This window comes from Numenius arquata, chromosome 11, assembly GCF_964106895.1.
Source record: "Numenius arquata chromosome 11, bNumArq3.hap1.1, whole genome shotgun sequence".
NCBI lineage: Eukaryota > Metazoa > Chordata > Aves > Charadriiformes > Scolopacidae > Numenius > Numenius arquata.
Genome location: NC_133586.1, coordinates 40,748,738 through 40,765,421, shown reverse-complemented (window position 1 = coordinate 40,765,421; position 16,684 = coordinate 40,748,738). Strand labels below are relative to the sequence as shown.

Sequence of the window (16,684 nt, the reverse complement as noted above, 5' to 3'; positions counted from 1 at the left end):
GCAACTGGAAGAACCTGATCGCATGCAATGTGTCACCATTCATAGAAAGTAAACCGCAGCAGCACAGAAGAGCTGATTTCTAACACCTCGCAGCACTGGTCAGGGTACTATTAAGTTACCCCAGCAGAGCTATGAGATTTATTCCTACCCCTTTTATCAGTTCAGTTTCTAGTTCTTTCCATTTTTTTTTTCCTACCTTCTGGATCTCACGTTTTTCTGTTCCTTCTCTTTCACACAAGCCGTCCTAGTTGTGTCCAGCCTTTTAAGTCCATAAAGCCGTCCTCAAATTGCTGCCTTGCAGCCAGCTTCGCTTCTGAAACAAGCACAGTGCACCCTCATTGAAGTCGATGGGAACCCAGGGAGTCTGGCTGAGCACAGCCTGACCTTTATCATGCTCACAGCTTCCTAGGGGGCAAATGATCATCCTACAGTTACCCCTTTTTTTTTTTTTTTTTTTTAAGGACTCAACCCTCTCTGTGCAAACTGCGCGTTTTTATTTTTTGACTTGAAAAGCAAATATCCGCTGCACCAACCAGGGACGCGCTTCCTCCCTTAATGACTTTCATCGCCAGGAATTTAAATAAATTAGCACTCAATTAACACCTGCTGTGTGGATTGAGTTCACAAACGGCAGGGTGATGCTTAAATATAAACACTAAATGTGGATTAATGCTTGAAGACGGCTGTGCTGAAGGACTCAGGGGTACAGTGAAGGGAGAGAAGCGGCAACGGAAAGCCCGAGTGCCGAACTGCGGTACTTCAGGGGTTGGGCTGCTGTAAATCGTGTGTACGTTAGGCAAGAGTTGCCAAAGTATAATTAAGGTACTTAAAACACTATAATGTTAATTTAAGATATAATTAAGCACTGAAGCCTTTGATTAAAGGGATACAAATCACTTAATCTGCCAGCAGGATCTGTTGCTGCTCTGGTGAAAACAGAAAACTTGCACCTTTTAATTGAAGTCAATTGAATTGAATTTTGTCAATTGAATTGATGTAAATTACTTTACACAGGCAGCAAAATATCGAATGCTATTTTACCACCAAGTATATCATTCAGTTTGTTCAAGTACCCGATTCAGTTTATGACTTTTCGGACACACCGGTGAGCGATACCACTGCTCTTGATGAAGCTCGGTACCAGAGCGAAGGTACGGGCGGCCCCGGGGATGAGGGCACGGCGGCCCCGGTACCGCTCGGGTGTGCAGCAGGGCAGTTATTTAAACATTTTTCGTCTGTCTTTCAAGTATCTGTTGCCTTTACGTACACAGCCTTAAAAGCAGTAAGGCTGCTACCGCTACAGAGGCGATTAGCTACGGCCAATTAGTAAGTGAATTAAAAAAAAAAAGGGATTTCGCTGAGCTAACGAAGTGGGATTTAGGGGCGTTTAAGCGCATCGCAGCGGGCCTTCCTCGCTGCTCCCTGACGGCTGTTAGGGGCAAAAAAACCCCCACGTTATTCAATTGTTCCCCTTCTCCCGCTGAACACGGGGACGGAGCAGGGGAGGCGAGCGACAGCGCTGAGCCTCGGCCGCTTCGTCGCCGTGCGGGGAGAGCCGGGGCCGGGGCCGGCCCAGACAGCGGCTCGGGGGAACCGCGGGGCACCGAGAGCGGAGCCCCGGCCGTGCCCGGCTGCCGGCGGGGTCAGCCCCGGCCCAGGGTCGGGCAGGCGGGTGATTTGCTGATCGCGGGCACCTGCCCAAAACCCCGGCTCCGGCCCTTAAATGCCGTGTCCCCGGCGGGCCGGGGCTGGCGGAGACTCTTATTGTGACAGCGGTGCGGGCAGGACAGGCAGGTCCCCCCGTGTCATCTGTTGGCAGCACATTAAAGCCTCCGGTCTTATAACGCTACGCAGAGGGGCTACTATGACAGTCCGGGTCAGTGAATGACGGTCCCTTCCTAAAATACTGGTTAAAGCCCAGGTGACAACTTCTAGGCTGTAGGTAAGGTGCTGCGTTGGGGGTTTTGGTTTTTTTCCACGTCGCTTTTTTTTTTTTTTTTTTTCCCCTTGGGAGCTGGCATGAGAAACCGCAATGAGCTGGGTAATGCTGAGATGAAAAGGTACCTTTAAGGTGCGGTGGTGTCAAAGGTAACGTGGGAGGCAACAAAGGAAAAAGAAAAAAAAAAAGAATTAATTTTTTTAGAAAGCTAACTGTCTCTATTATTACTTACCGTTTCGTCTTGTAAGGTCAAAAGTCTCTTTAGGTACTTTTTTTTTCCCCACGCAAATCAAGGTGGAATGATTTGAGGAAAACGTAACTTATTTGTTACTGTGACAAAGTGACTCTGTGTATCGTGTCTTGTTTAAGTGCAGTATTCGAGAAAACAAAGTAAATGCCGGATTCTGTGCGTAGCCTGTAGGTAAAATGAATGAATCTGTACACAGGCAGTCATATCAAAACAGTATAAAAACAAGATTCCATGAATTTTGAGAACACAGTGTGGACACGATCCAAAAATCTGAGCCAGCTTCAAATTCCAAAAGCATGACAAGGGGAAAGTTGGGGAATTTTTGCTAGAAAACCTCTGTTTATGTACAGTTAATTTACAACTAATATTGACAATTACATTTAGGAAATGAAAGCTTTGAATCTTTAAAACGAGAGCGATGTCTTCAGCTGATCTGCCCCCCCACAGGAATTTACGACCTGGTGGAGCCCTTCTTCGGGCTCTGAGAGGAGAGGAATACAATATACTGTGTATATATAGCAGCGAAACAGCTGATCTCACTGGGGCAAGATTACAATTTTTTCCAGCACATGTAACTATGTGGATTTATATTCTCATTTTTTATTAGTAGCTTTACGTTTATTTGAGGGGGGGTGGGGTGGGTGGGCGTGTTTACTTATCCTGGAGCTGAAGCTGTTTGTCAGTTTTAACAAACTTGCTCAGTTTGCTCTAATGAAACTTTCCTCTTTTGTAAGTTGATGGAAAGCTCGGGTTTAGATATCAAGGACCTGCAAAATAAATGCAGGACCCTTGAGCAGCTCGGCTTGCCCTGCTTTATCCTGCAGCTATGTCATTCGAGCAAGTATTAGCCCTAACAGCAAATCTCAGGAAACCACTTCAAAAGGAGAAGTGCAGTCCTTGGCATTCCAATCCCAAATCTCAATTGGATACAAAAAGCTCCGAATTCAAAAAACTGTTAGAGAAGAACTGAGAATACTTGGTTTCAAAGGTTTAGTTTTAGGCTTAAAAGAAAGTGGAACCTGTTTCATGCTTCCCTGTGGTGTAAGGAATTTCTTGGCACAAATAGCCAATTCTCCAAGTAATTCTTTGACAGGGCACAAAATTGCAGGATCCAGAGATCTTTAGTCACGATGATATGTGGCAAATTACTCTGCTTAGCAGTAGTATTTATGGTTATGCAGGTGGTGTGTCGTCTCAATAAAACAATTGCTATTTCTCTTAGAGCTTGCTGGGCTCTTGCAGATAAAATAGCCGTGGTGAGCACTGCACCCGAGTCGGACAGAGTGCATGACTTACTGTAATCCAAAATGTCCACACGGTTCTGGAATAGTACTAATCAGTCCTAAATCTCTTTATTTTAAGTTTAAGCTTTAATTGTCAGTTGCCTGAACTTCATACTCTTTGGCTTGCTAATGACTGCTCAGGACACAGTAGTTTTGTGATTCAAATGGTGATGTACAACTTTTTATCTGTATTGTCTTCCTTAAGGGAAAATCCACACCAAGAAAGCCTCTATTCTGCAAGGCAAGGGTTCCACACTATCCAGGAGCCCAGCCAAGAAAATTTTCGTGGCCTACCACCTAGTTTTTACCAGCCACCTATCCAAAGCCAGTTATCACCAACAAAAACCCAGGACAGCCGTGAAACCTCTCCTATGAGTGTCCCTAATTTCCCATCCGTTTCCTCTATGTGCCAACCAACCATGTTTAACTACGAACGTCCAAAACACTTTATCCAGTCTAAGAATGCGTGTCAAGGGCAGCAGCCGCCTCCAGGACCCGCAGCCTCTACAGAGCCAAGCAGACAAATCAAACAATCCTCCATCCTAATACAGCCTCGTAACCCAAGCGGGCAGAAATTCTCCTCCTCGTCATCGCTGAGCTCTTCAATCACGCTCTCCTCGCCTTCCTGTAGTGCCCCTAAGGAATCCACATATCCCGTCACGCCTGCATCTGCTCAGTCTCCTGCTAGCTCCTCATCTGGGCAACGGCTTATATCCATGCCTAACCAACCCCCTGCAGCATTCCTGTGCTCAGTGTTACCCTCGCAGCCCGACTATAACAGCCAAACTCCTTCTCCTATGGAACCTCCGTAAGTATATACAGGCTTCTAACCCTCCCCTTGCTTTCCTCTGGCCTGGCCTCTCCCGTGCACTGACCATCCCAAATCCAACCGTCCGGTGAAACACCAGCTTGGCTGAAGCCAATGGTAGAGCTCCCATTGACTTCGGATGTCAGAGGCAGGACTCTGCATGAACGGGGTTTAGGAGGCTGAGCGCTTGCCTTCAGTGTCTGTGTGGGAGAGAGGGGTATCCAGCAGGAATTAAACCGCACAGTAGTCACGTCACGGGCTGCTGTGCACGTTCCTTGGAGTCAGTTTGAACAGTTTAGTTTGATTTGATGGAAATGTCTAATTTAAGGGTATTCAGAACAGAAGATGGGCACCCATCCCAAATGAATTTCTCTCAACAGATATGGCTTACGAGCAGGGAGGCAGGGGGGAAGGCAGTAGCATTTCCCACGTATAAACAACTTCAAGATTCCTAGCAGTATTTTCAGGTTCCACACCAGGATGGGACTCTACGCTCACCTACGATACAGTTTTCATTAATCATACGTGCTAACAGAAAGGCAGCCCCTTGAAAATTTTGCCCCTTCAGACCAAAGACTAAATTCTTTCCTGAATATGTATTATATAATTTTGCCTTTGGGCTGCAATCCAAATATCTCCCAAGGTCAGCGAGATCTCAAAGGGAGCTGGGTCTTGCCTTCTCACCAACTTGTATCCCTGCCAATATCAGCTGGAGGTCCTGGGGGAAAGTCAGTGCAGAATATGCAATGAACACTCAAACGAGGATACAGGAAAGGTGATAGGGGTGGGGGGTGGGGGGGGTTTCTGCTGACTTGGATATAAATTCAGGTGTAAGCGTCAGTTTGTATTCGGGAAATCTGAATGTTTCTGGGGGTTTGTTTGAATCCCAGCACTGTGGGAAGCGGGAAGGTAAGACAGAGTGGGCAAGCTGGGGCACTCAGGAGTGTCTCTTAAAAGCCCTGCAGGAGTGGGGGGGGGTTAGGTATGCATCCGGAGTAACCACTGGGGTTTGTGTATGTAGTGCGGGGTTGTGTGTTTTCATAGCAAAGGGCTTTGGTAACACACTATGCTCTTTGTGTAAGCTGCTCTTAAATGCAACATCCTGTGAGTTGAGGAATTATTTTCCTAATCATGCTACAAATGGGCAAAGAGGGACATGAGACATATTAATCTGCTGGGCAAATTATTAAAGTTTTTAAGTTATAACTTGAGCAAGTTATTAAGTTCAAGCAGTGCTGGGAATACGTACCAGAACGATAACCCTTCTACCCTATTCTAATCAGCAGAACAAATTCCCAAGTGATGGGAGGAAGAGAATTTTGAATAGGAATAATTGCTGAACACAACCCCAGCATACGAGGCCCTGCTGCATCTAACGAACCGGGTCAGATCCTGTCAGCAGAGTGCTGTGACCTCTCGTAGACCTTCACAACCCCCTTAGAGGGATGGTCCTCCTTTCCTAGCACCTCTCAGAATCAAGCCTACTGTCTAACTCCAAGATTTGATTGTGTCTCTTGACTATGGATTACAGGATCAGGCCACATGGGGGGTGGCAGCAAGGACTCCTAAAGACCCAGCCTAGGATGGGGCAAGCTGAGCTATGGAACATCTGGACAGAAATGCTATATGAAGCCATTTTCTAGGGCCAAGAAGAGGAGAACAACTAATAAGCTATTTGTTCATACCTAATTGAATAGTTTGCGACCTTGCTGTGGATTCGCAGCACCCAGGGCCTTTTAAAGAATTGAAATTGTGAAGGTATGCAGTGTTTGAGGGAGAGCTTGCTCCTGGACAGACTCACGATGCTCAGTGGAGTCAGTGGCTCCCTCAAAACACTGCTGGCCTTACTGCACACGCCTGAGTCAGGGCAGGATGTAGGGATGCTGAACAGCAATCCACCGCAAACTGCTGCGAGCGTTGCTGGAGGACACTCAATGGCCTGGCTAGACCATGATGCTTCCCCTTAAGTTTTTGATACCCAATTACACCACCTAGCCTATCTCTCTCCCAAATGCTTTAGAGGTTCATCTGAACCACCATTTCTAGGTAGCAGGTTCACATTTTTGTGTGTATTCTGTGAGGCTGTAACAGTCAAGCAGACCTACAGGAATAACTTTGTTTTCTCTTCCTGCTCGAGTAGTTACTCACAACCAATGTATAACAAACAAGCTAGCATCAACTCCATGCAGAAGACATCAGACCAAGAAATTCGAGGAACAAAAGAGGCCCTCATTCAGGACTTGGAAAAGAAACTCCGATGCAAAGACAACCTTCTCCAGAATGGCAACCAGGTAAGGGAAACCTGCTGATTAAGGAACCAATTTGCTCTGACTCTTGGTAGTGCAAACAGGGATGCAGAGACTAGTTCTAGTGCCCCAGAGGTTGGAGCTTCCAAACTGAGCTGAAAGCAGAAGGAAATGCAGGAACAACACTACCTAAACACCTTTACTCAGAACCTCAACAGATTCCAGCAAGAGTTCTATGACCATTTATGACCAGAATACTCTTTCAATGTGAGGTAGCTGAATTTTTCCATTAGAAATGTCAAAACACCTCTTCCAACAGTGACCATTTTCAATCGTGCCTCAGGGCTGCTGTGAAAGGTGTGGTTCTGAAAGATTTACATCCAACCTCATCATTTCCCAACACCCTCTTCACAGTTATTTTTGCTATTAGAATGCAAATAGCTGTACTGGTGGGCCAGGTCCAGCTCAGCCCTTCCCAGTAGGGGAGCAGCACGTGGCTAGTGCAAGATGAAAGCTGGCCTGGTTGCTCTAAGTCTGTCTGTAGGCATCTACTGTGGCAACTGAATGCCTGCATCTCCTGTGACTTCAGTAATGGATGCATTGACTTCTGAAAGCCATCTGATGCAGCAAGATGACTTTGAGCTGCTAATGCTTTTCCCTCTTATCCTACCTTCTTGGCCAGCACACATCATTCAAGCTGTCTTTGAATTTGTGCAATTAAATTAATAAGGCTAGAGTCGGGAGAAAGATACATGCTTAGAGCAGTGGCACAAACTTGAACTCTCTGCTGGGGTTCCTGCTGAACATCACATTCACAGACAACTAGAAATCCAAGGAGAATCCCTCATTCCTCCAGACATGATTTCACCCTGGCTTTCAATTTTGGGGTTAAGAAACCACCCCGAACCATTAGAAACTTTGTGAACTACCAATATCTGAAAGCTCATTCTAGAGACCACCACCACATGTGGTAAACCTCTTTGGTTTCTTTTTATATGAACAACAACAATTCAAATAAATTACATAGGCTTTTATCACCAAGTCCTTCTCCTATAAGAAGGTCTCTTAGTCTCAGTACCTACTTATCTATTCTGCAAAGAGACAAAGTGTAATCCCCTTTACCAAGAAATCCGAATCTGGGAGAAAAATTTGCTTACCAGTAGAGAAGTACATTACAGCAAGCTAGAGTGAGCAGGTCTCTAACGTGGGAACCTTCCTGCTGGCTGGAGGCAGACTGGTAAAAGCACAGTGTTTACAGTTTCCATCTTCTTTCCCCTGAAGTAGAAAGAAGTTTCTCCATTATCATCAGTGGGAACAGGTTTGTGTCATATATATAATTTTACATATTGAAGGAAAACCAACATATCAGGTCAAACCTGATTTAACGTGTCCCTGACAGGAATGTTCTATCTGCTCTAAGAAAGCTTGCCATTGCAAGCCAGCTTTTCTTCCCATAGGAAGCTAAAAATAAGGCTTATGCAATCACCACTCTGTGTCCTCCTCCCCTTGTCCTCCAACGTCTGAACCAACTGGCCAATCTCAGCCACACTTGATATAGCCATAACGACCTCAGGGATATTAAGCTCTCACAGGTTTTGCAAAAGGTCTGCCTCGCTCTCTTCTAAAGAAAAGTCCCACAGGCCTACCCAAACCCTTATCTACCCAGGAAAAGTCCCATACATGTTCCATACACAGTAGAAATTCAATCAGAGCTTGTCCTCACATCACAAAATCTAAACCCAAGGTAAACTTTGTGGGAAGCAAAGTGTCAGGTGTTCTTGTGCTCACGGAACTAATGTACTCTTCTGAAGTAACACAACTGACAGAACTTGAATTTAACTCTGCTCATATTTATCCCTGTGTGCTGCATCCATGTTGTAGGAACTTCCTGTTACATGATTGAAACGCATTCTTGCCTCCCCTCAAGACAGCACCCAGCATTTCGTAAGGCAGCTGTTGCGCTGCCATAAACCTCCCTGGTGCTTTCAGGGGTAGTGGTGCTCCTCTCCGCCTGCGTCTGCTTCTGCTGTGGCTCTTGCTTTTTTGGGAGCAGGGGACACTAGCCTCTAGCTAGATCTAGGGATCACGCCTCTAGCTCCTGAAGTAAATCCACAGCTGAATGACTTGGGAAGTTTTCCCAGTGCTAACAGAAAGGTACCCTGGGACTTGCTCTGGCTTCTGAGATAATGCCATCAGTTACCCATAAATAATCCCAGCGGAGAAAGAGGAGGAGTGCAAGGCCACAGATGGCATTAGAGAGGCTTTGATGAACAGGCAGTTTAATCTTTTATGCATTTCAGTGCTGTATATATTGAGGCTGACTTCAGTGGTCATCACAGACTGCAAACCCTCTGGAACAGACGTGGTGTTTCTATTCAGCTGCTGCTTTCATTGACAACACCCTGAATCTGTGCTCTATTAATGTGCTCTTACAAGCTGATCTGAAATAGTAAACGGACTTCTGACTAGAATTCCTCTCCACTCTGCTTTAAGCGATTAACTTATGAAGAAAGAATGGCTCGCAGGCTGCTCGGACCAGTAAATGCTGCATCTGTTTTGGAAGCACAAAGTGAAGACAACATGCAGAACGCACAGGTAAATGGGGACGGGGGCGGGGGGGATGACAGGGGATGACAAGGACACCTGTCTCTAGAACAATGATTGCCTGGTGACTGTGCGGTGACCTGATTGTACCTGAACAGAGCAGAGAGATGGGGTTTATTTGGTACCAGTGCAGGAGACGGGAGGGAAGGGGACAGCTCTCACTGGCAGAGCTCCGTATAGTAGGGATTTGGGGGGGTCTTGGGGGCAGTGGTGGTAGAGGGGCAGAATTTAAGCACCATCCCCTTGCTGGGCCTGATCTGTAGGAATGACGTCTCCAGGGAGGAATTACAACAGCTGCTGCACAGCACGTTGCACCCTGACTGTGACAGGCAGGGACCAGCACAGCCAGGGATACAGGTACCCGCTCTCTAACAGCCCAAGCTCAGACTTGGCCAGGACACCAAGATTTACACCTGTCACTGTTTGGAATAAGTGACATTGACTACAAGAGGTCAGGGCCTTCAGGTGGGACCAGCTGGGTTTTAGCCCTTCCAGGGTCCTGCAATTATTAAGAGAAGGCAAAGCAGTTATTTCAGCAGCCCACACGCTGATAGACAAGAATCTGTTGCTACTAGCATTTTCAAAAGCATTTTAGTTGGAGACTTACATCATTCATTGGTTATTCAGGCCAGTTAAAAGCTCTCTTTGGCACTTCTGTGACCAAAGTTAGTGGAAATGCCTGAGATGTAGCACTGGGTACCTGTGCAGCCAAAGAAAACATCCCTCCTGCTGCATGCACGCAGAGAGCCAGCAGGATAGCATACACCTTCCAAAGTGCCGTTAGCAAAACTCTTTGCAAAAGACTCTTAAAATCACAGCAAGAGAGGAATATGCAATTTGAGCTATTTCTCTCCAACAATCACCTGACAGCAGCAGGCAAGAAGGGAATATTATGGATGTCGGAGAGCAAGGGAAGCCTCATCCTTTGTGGAGAACAAGGAAACATTCAGTCAAAACAGGATGACTGACAACTTTTCAGGGTGTGTGAAATGCTGCATAAAAAGGAGTACTGGAAGGAGAGGCTGGCTTATGTTTGGGAGATCTTTTTCCCATTGTTCAGTCTTAATTTTTAAATATTGTAGTCACCGATTCATTCAGCCTCCTGATTCCTCAGGAACTTAACTACACTGTCAGTCCATATAACAGAGCACTAGAATTATCAGCAACTTCATCACCACAGCATCATTTCACAAGACAAGCAATAATTGTACAGAACTTGTGTAAATGAGCAGATACAAGCAATTGCCTCTTGGACTCAGCGTTGAGCTCAGTCCAGCAAAACCCTCATTAATGCAATGCCTCCCCTGAACTGAAGACTGCTGCTGTGCTTGCAGTTTAAACTCAGGCTTAAACATTCCAAGGGACTGGGCTACAGAGCACAGAACCAAGCATCCTAATGGCTCAATGCAAACACCCCAGAAATTTCCATGCATTTCCTCTATCTGACTCCATTGCTAAAACGAGTCATTGGTAATAAACTCTGCTTGCATTTTCCAAACATCCAAGTTCCTAGCAGGCATCAATCTGGGGTACTTTAGCAGATTTACTCATGTGATTGTGGAGTTGTCAGCAAGCTTAGTTGGTGCTGTGATCTAGAAAGAAAAATATTTTCCAGCTCAGCATGTGTCCATCGCTATTGGTACCATATTTAAGCGGGCACAATACAGCGTTCCTGCCAGCGATTCCACTTCTATTCCTGCTACAGGGAAGGACACTCCGTACTTGGCTCTCATTTTAGATACTGCCAGTAGTACTTCTCCCCTCTAACAAAGGTTATTGGCTGGCCAAAAGCCTCATGTGCCAAACAAAAGTGCTGCACCTATCACCTGTGCAGAGTGATGAGAAGTTGCGCCATTCTATTAATAGCACTTGTTACTGTCATGGCAAAGCCCAGGCTGAAAAGAGAGTCCATTAGCTCCTGGTGCAAGTTCAGTTACCTCTTGTCCCAATGACTCCTGAAGTATTCAGCTTGCTTTTGGGCAGCAGTCAGCATACAAACTTAAAATGGCTTCTCCTTCAGTTTATAGATAGAACTTTCTAAGTGAACTCACCTCTCCTCTTTCTCTTTCCAAGCACCAGAACGCGGAAAACATCAGGCTGCAGGTTCCTACGACACATGTAAGGTAATGCATAAACGTGGGCTGCGCTACTCTTCAAAACCTTATTTCAAGCTTCTCTAGACAATGTTAGTTTTACTTCACTACTTAGCACTTTTTCTAAAGTAGTAATTACTAAATTCGTTCACTTCAAGTATACCATTACCATTTGAGGATGGTTGATGATGTCTATGATCTTAATCCAGTCAATTCTAAGCATAACACTCGAGGTTTTAAGACCCACGTACCTAGGGCAAATATGCTTCGTATTCTAGATTAATCTCTAGTCAAAGCAAGGTCCAACAATGTAAATGACAAAATGTAGCATGATGAAACACTGCTTACATTGCTCTTGTAAATTCTTTTGGATATTAGGCCAAAAATGAAGGTTTCCTATGTTATGCTTCTGTGTTGAACTGAACAACTTGAGCAAGATAAGTGGTTGATCAAAACCCATGCCGTAGAGCTGAAAAGCCACCCAGAACTGTAGTTTTGGGCTCCTAAAGGTGCTGAGCTCTAGCTGCAATCAGTGCTTCAATGTAACTGGTGCTAGGGTGATTTTTACACAGTTAACTGTTTCTGTCCACTTTTTAGGAGCAGACCGTCCTCTAGAGGAGATGATCGTGGACATGACTCGATCCAGGAAAAGTTCTTTCAGCCGCGTTTTACACAAGTGCCCGAAGACATAATTATTGAGGAGGGGCGATTCTTCAGACTCGACTTTAAAGTAATACCAGCCTTTCACTTTCAGTTCCGTTGGCACTGCTCTGTGGGGTGTGTGGCATGAAGAGAGGTCCCTGAGCAGCAGGGCCTTTGAGCTTTAATAAGCCAGAGCACTAATGGCAGATGGTGCAGGGTCTCTCCAGGCAACGGAAACCAAGAAACAGGAGGTGGCTAAATATTTCAGCATTTTCCCTTGGAAAATGTAAATGAGATTAGCTGCATTAGAATATGGTTAAAGCTAAATAGTGGTAAATATGGACCACCACAGAACACCTTCTAGACCTCATTGGGAAGAACGAATATTAAGGCCTCGCTGAAAGAAGGCATTTCGGGAGGGAATGTTGTGCTTTGCACTTGGGACTTCACTGACTTCAATGGACATACGTCCAGCAAGGCCTGCATAGGACTAGCCTGCCTTTAATGAGTCTTCTCTGAGGTAACTGTGCCTTTGCTGGAGCAGGCAATCTGGCAAGCTAGTGCCCTAATTATAAACAAATAAAATGCCAGAATGGCCTGAAACTGCATGGCAATGGCACCAGCCCTAGGGTAAGAAAGAACCTAGGTCTTCCACACATGCAACTTCACTGCAAAGGGTATTTGCTGACTGTGGTTTGGCTTGGTTTCTCCTAATCACTTCCAATCTCTTTCCTTAAGTAAACTCTTGCCAGACTTAGGCATGACCTTGAGCCATTTTGCTGCAAATTGCTTAACTCCTCAATGTCATGGACAGCCTAGAGCATGTCTGCAGGACAGTTTACTTATATACGTTATCAAAACAGTATGGATGCCAGTACTGCTGATGGTGCTAACTGCGAGACTAAAAGAGTGAGTTCCCCCCTTCTATGAATCCAAAACGAGTATCTTTGGCCTAATTAAAACTACCTTACAGGATGGGAACAACAAGAGGTGGCAGGAACAGCATCTACTGCATCGTAGCTAAAGATCATCTTTCCATGGGACTTCACAAACCATCCTCTCTGTGCAGCACCACATTAATATTCAGAACTAGACAGTAAGAGACAAGTAAAAAAAAAAAAAAAAGACAGTAAAATTTTGCAGTAGGATCATGAGTTGATCATCTATCGACATCAAACTCCCTATAGCATTGAAGGGCTTTTATTATCTTAAAGCTGTTTAATTCTTCACCGCTTTCCTCTCCTTCACAGGTTAGTGGGCTGCCTACTCCAGATGTGATGTGGTATCAGAACGGAAGGATGGTTCATCAAGATCAGTTCCATAAAATGATAGTGTCAGAAAAGGGATTCCATTCATTTATTTTTGAAGCAGTCAAATCTTCTGACGCAGGGACATATGAATGTGTGGCTGTCAACCGTGCAGGAGAAGCGTCTTTCACAGTAAAAGTGGAAGTAATTGGTAAGACTGAGAGCACTGATAATTACCTGACACACATAGAAAACCTCAGTAATCTAATGCCTTCTCCCTGTGTTTGAGACTTAAAACAATTAAGAGGCAGAGGCAGATCTCCAGACATTCAGGCTTAAGTGATAACAAACTTCTTACCTTTTCCAAGACTATTATAATACAGACATCTGGGATGCCATATTTCTTCAAAGCACTTCTAGTGGGATATTTAGAGGTATTGGGATGTCCAGAATTTGGGAGTTATTAATTTCCCAAAATTGACAATATATGTTGATTGACTCTCCTTCTAAAGTGGATTGTGTCTTCTACACCCTCACGCTCATGGGAATTGCCTATAGGCTAAGGAGTTGCAGTAAGGAACATGCACCCTCCTGAATTTAGCACTCTGAAATTTTAAAAAGCAAGCCTGATATTAGTGTTCAGTACTTACAGTAACTCCTCCTTATCTTTCCTCTTTAATTTAGCAAAAGAACATCACACGCCTCCAACTTTCGTCTTCAAGCCACAAAGCAAAAAGGTTTTTGAAGGAGATACAGCCAGACTCGAATGCCAGATCTCTGCTATTCCAACACCCCGGATTTACTGGAAAAGAAACAACGAAATGGTACAATATAATACAGACCGAATAAGGTATCCTACTAATGAGTTGGCCATTGGTGTGTTAGAAAACAATAACCGGTATTTGTTAAGTTAAAATTGAATTGGCTGGTTTCTAAAAGCAGCAAGCTGGAAAGCTAGATCCATCCCTCGTTTATGAAACGTGGTGAACAGGCCCATGTGCTGGACAGGCATGAGGCTCAGAGTCTTGTTTTGAGGGCACAGAAAGAAAACTGTGACCAGATGCCGCTCTGAATTCTATCAGCAGTTACAAGGCCCACGGAGAAGTATGGCTTTAAGACAGAAACATGCAATGCATTTCTCATGCTCTGAGGCTACAGAGCTCCAGGAAGGCCTTGAGGCCAACTGAATGGTATCATGTTGTGAATCACTGCTGTCTCGTAACACAAATGTAGTTTTTTATGTCTAAATAGTTTGCAGTGCCCTGCAAGAATTGTTCCAGGGCTTTCTCAGCTCCTCAGCACATAAACTCACCCTCTGATTTCAATGTCTTCTCTCCCTCCACGCACTTACACATAAACACCTTAATTTTTTTTCAGCTTGTTACATGACAATACTGGAAGGATTTGCCTCCTGATTCATAATGCAAACAAGAAAGATGCCGGCTGGTACACCGTATCTGCTGTCAACGGAGCAGGAGTGGCCACATGCCATGCCAGGCTGGAGGTTGCAAGTAAGTACCACATCACAGGGCCACAACCAAAACTGCCACTGGCACTTGTATTCAGAGCAGAACCTCAAGATTAACCTAACGAAGCTCGGACTGCTGGGAGGATTTCTTTCCAAAGATACTGAACTAGACAAAAAGCAACTATCCCGGGAAAAACTTTTTTGTTTAGTACCAAGACACTGTGATATGTCCTTTGCACATTGTCTACATCTGCTATCTGCACTTTTAAAGACTCCAACTTGATTGATACCAAGAAGGAGGGTGAATATAAATCCCTGGTGTCTGAGAGATAGGTTTGACTGACAAATTATTCCTAAGAGTTTGGTGATTTATGTTGCAGATGAAAAGCAATTAGGTTGCTCTACTGTGGGTCTTTCCACAGCCTGGGAAAAGACTGAAAGAGGCTTTTTTCTCTCTTCCAGCACATGCAAACAAGCCAGTTCCAGCCCCAAAGCAGTTACGGGTTCGACCAACTTTTAGCAAGTATTTGGCACTTAACGGCAGAGGACTGGATGTGAAACAAGCTTTCTCACCAGAAGGAGAGTTTCAGCGTTTGGCTGAGCAGTCTGGACTGTATGAAAGTGATGAACTTTAACCGGAAACAAAGAGAAACTCACACCCATAAGAGACACTTACAACATAGATGCAGTTAACTGGTGATAGGTATTTTGCTAATTAGAGCAATCTACATATTTTTACTTTGACTCTTGCACATTCAGGTGTTCCTATTTTACCCTGTTAGATTTTATTTATATGGTTTGGTGATTATAACCATTTACTGAGTATTGTATTTTAACTATAAAGCCTAAGAAAGCAGGCTAATTAGTTTTCACAAGTGTGGGTGGTTTTAGTTCCACCTGTGCTTGGTTACATGCTAAAGTAGATTGGCTTGTACTGCTTCTCTAATATCACTCTTGATAATATCAGAAGTCTGTACTGTCTGAATACTAAAACCAAATAGACTAGAGTGTTTCTATGAGAATAAATTAGAGGCAAATAAAATTTTAAATAACCACCATCAGCTGTGACTCTTCCTTGATCTGTTAATACCTGCTTACGGATGTCTGGCATCAGCTGTAGCCCAGCAAAGATGGATTCTTGCCCTACTAAGTCTGTCACTGGTCCCCTCTCCTGTCTGCTCCCCGGTAGCTATAAACTATTTAGCATAAACCAGATGCTGACACTTTACACTTAGCTCCATAAGGCTGTTTTAGTGTTAAAAAATCAATTTTTTTTCTCCTTGCCCACTTGACTCAAAAGCTGCCCTGTATAATATGAAGTGTTAAGTCTACCATGTTTTCCTTCCTGGCTCCTTTAACCAAGGAGTGGCTGTCACTTATCTGTCTGTTGGCTCCCAACAACCTGTTGATTTGAATCATCCAAATGGTTTGTGTGCTGCTACTCACAGCCACCTTGCTCAAGGTAATAATACCGTGAAACCAGATTTCGCCAAACTCCAACAAACCTACTCTCTGAAGATTCTTTCAACTGTACTTGCTACAGGAAAATTTGTGAGGGTGAAACTGGCCTGAACTCCTCCCGGGGGGCGCACGGTAACGATGCTGTGGGTCAGCAAACCGCAGGAGCATCTTCCAGAACACAAAAAAATAAGGCCTCAGCTTCACCCCATGCTGCTGTACATTAAATAAAACCCCAAGTCTGAGCTGCACAACACTGACTATTAAACTCCCAAGGAAATCCTGCAAGCTCTACCACCACACTTCTCTGGGCTGTCCCAGCAGTGAAATACACTCAAATACTTAACTCCCCCCACCCTGCCATGATCTTTTTGGGTTTGGGCTGATAAATGCAGACTGACACCCAGTTTGTCCATAGGCTTTTTTGGAACATAAAGCTGCTGCGATGCCCGGGCAGGGGTGCGGTACCGGCGCTGGCAGCTCTGACCCAGCAGCACCCCAACATCTTGTCAGGGCTGGGAGCCCCAGCACCACCCGAACATACAGTGTTTGCATTAATATACATTTAAATGAACATATCCTACGTTCCCTGCCGCTCCTCACGGCGGGAAGGGAATTTCCTAATTGCCTGAACTCAGCCTGGAAG

At 44.9% G+C, this 16,684-nt stretch overlaps 1 protein-coding gene across 7 annotated transcripts in view; it reads left to right on the top strand.

Moving 5' to 3' along the window:
- MYOT (myotilin) overlaps positions 1-15,640 on the top strand; it is a 34,329-nt gene extending 18,689 nt beyond the window's left edge. The window contains exons 1-10 of one of the 7 annotated variants that reach the window (XM_074156599.1): positions 1,751-1,942; positions 3,678-4,280; positions 6,421-6,571; positions 9,020-9,121; positions 11,204-11,253; positions 11,821-11,953; positions 13,116-13,323; positions 13,797-13,962; positions 14,490-14,623; positions 15,043-15,640. In XM_074156599.1, coding sequence (XP_074012700.1) covers positions 3,844-4,280; positions 6,421-6,571; positions 9,020-9,121; positions 11,204-11,253; positions 11,821-11,953; positions 13,116-13,323; positions 13,797-13,962; positions 14,490-14,623; positions 15,043-15,215 — 1,554 coding nt within the window. In that variant the 5' untranslated portion in view covers positions 1,751-1,942; positions 3,678-3,843 and the 3' untranslated portion in view covers positions 15,216-15,640. Of the gene's footprint in view, positions 1-1,666; positions 1,943-3,677; positions 4,281-5,043; positions 5,056-5,126; positions 5,190-6,417; positions 6,572-9,019; positions 9,122-11,203; positions 11,254-11,820; positions 11,954-13,115; positions 13,324-13,796; positions 13,963-14,489; positions 14,624-15,042 lie in introns of those variants that run through there. The other 6 variants (XM_074156598.1, XM_074156596.1, XM_074156601.1 and 3 more) reach the window with 6 other exon arrangements.
- The last annotated feature ends 1,044 nt before the right edge of the window (positions 15,641-16,684 follow it).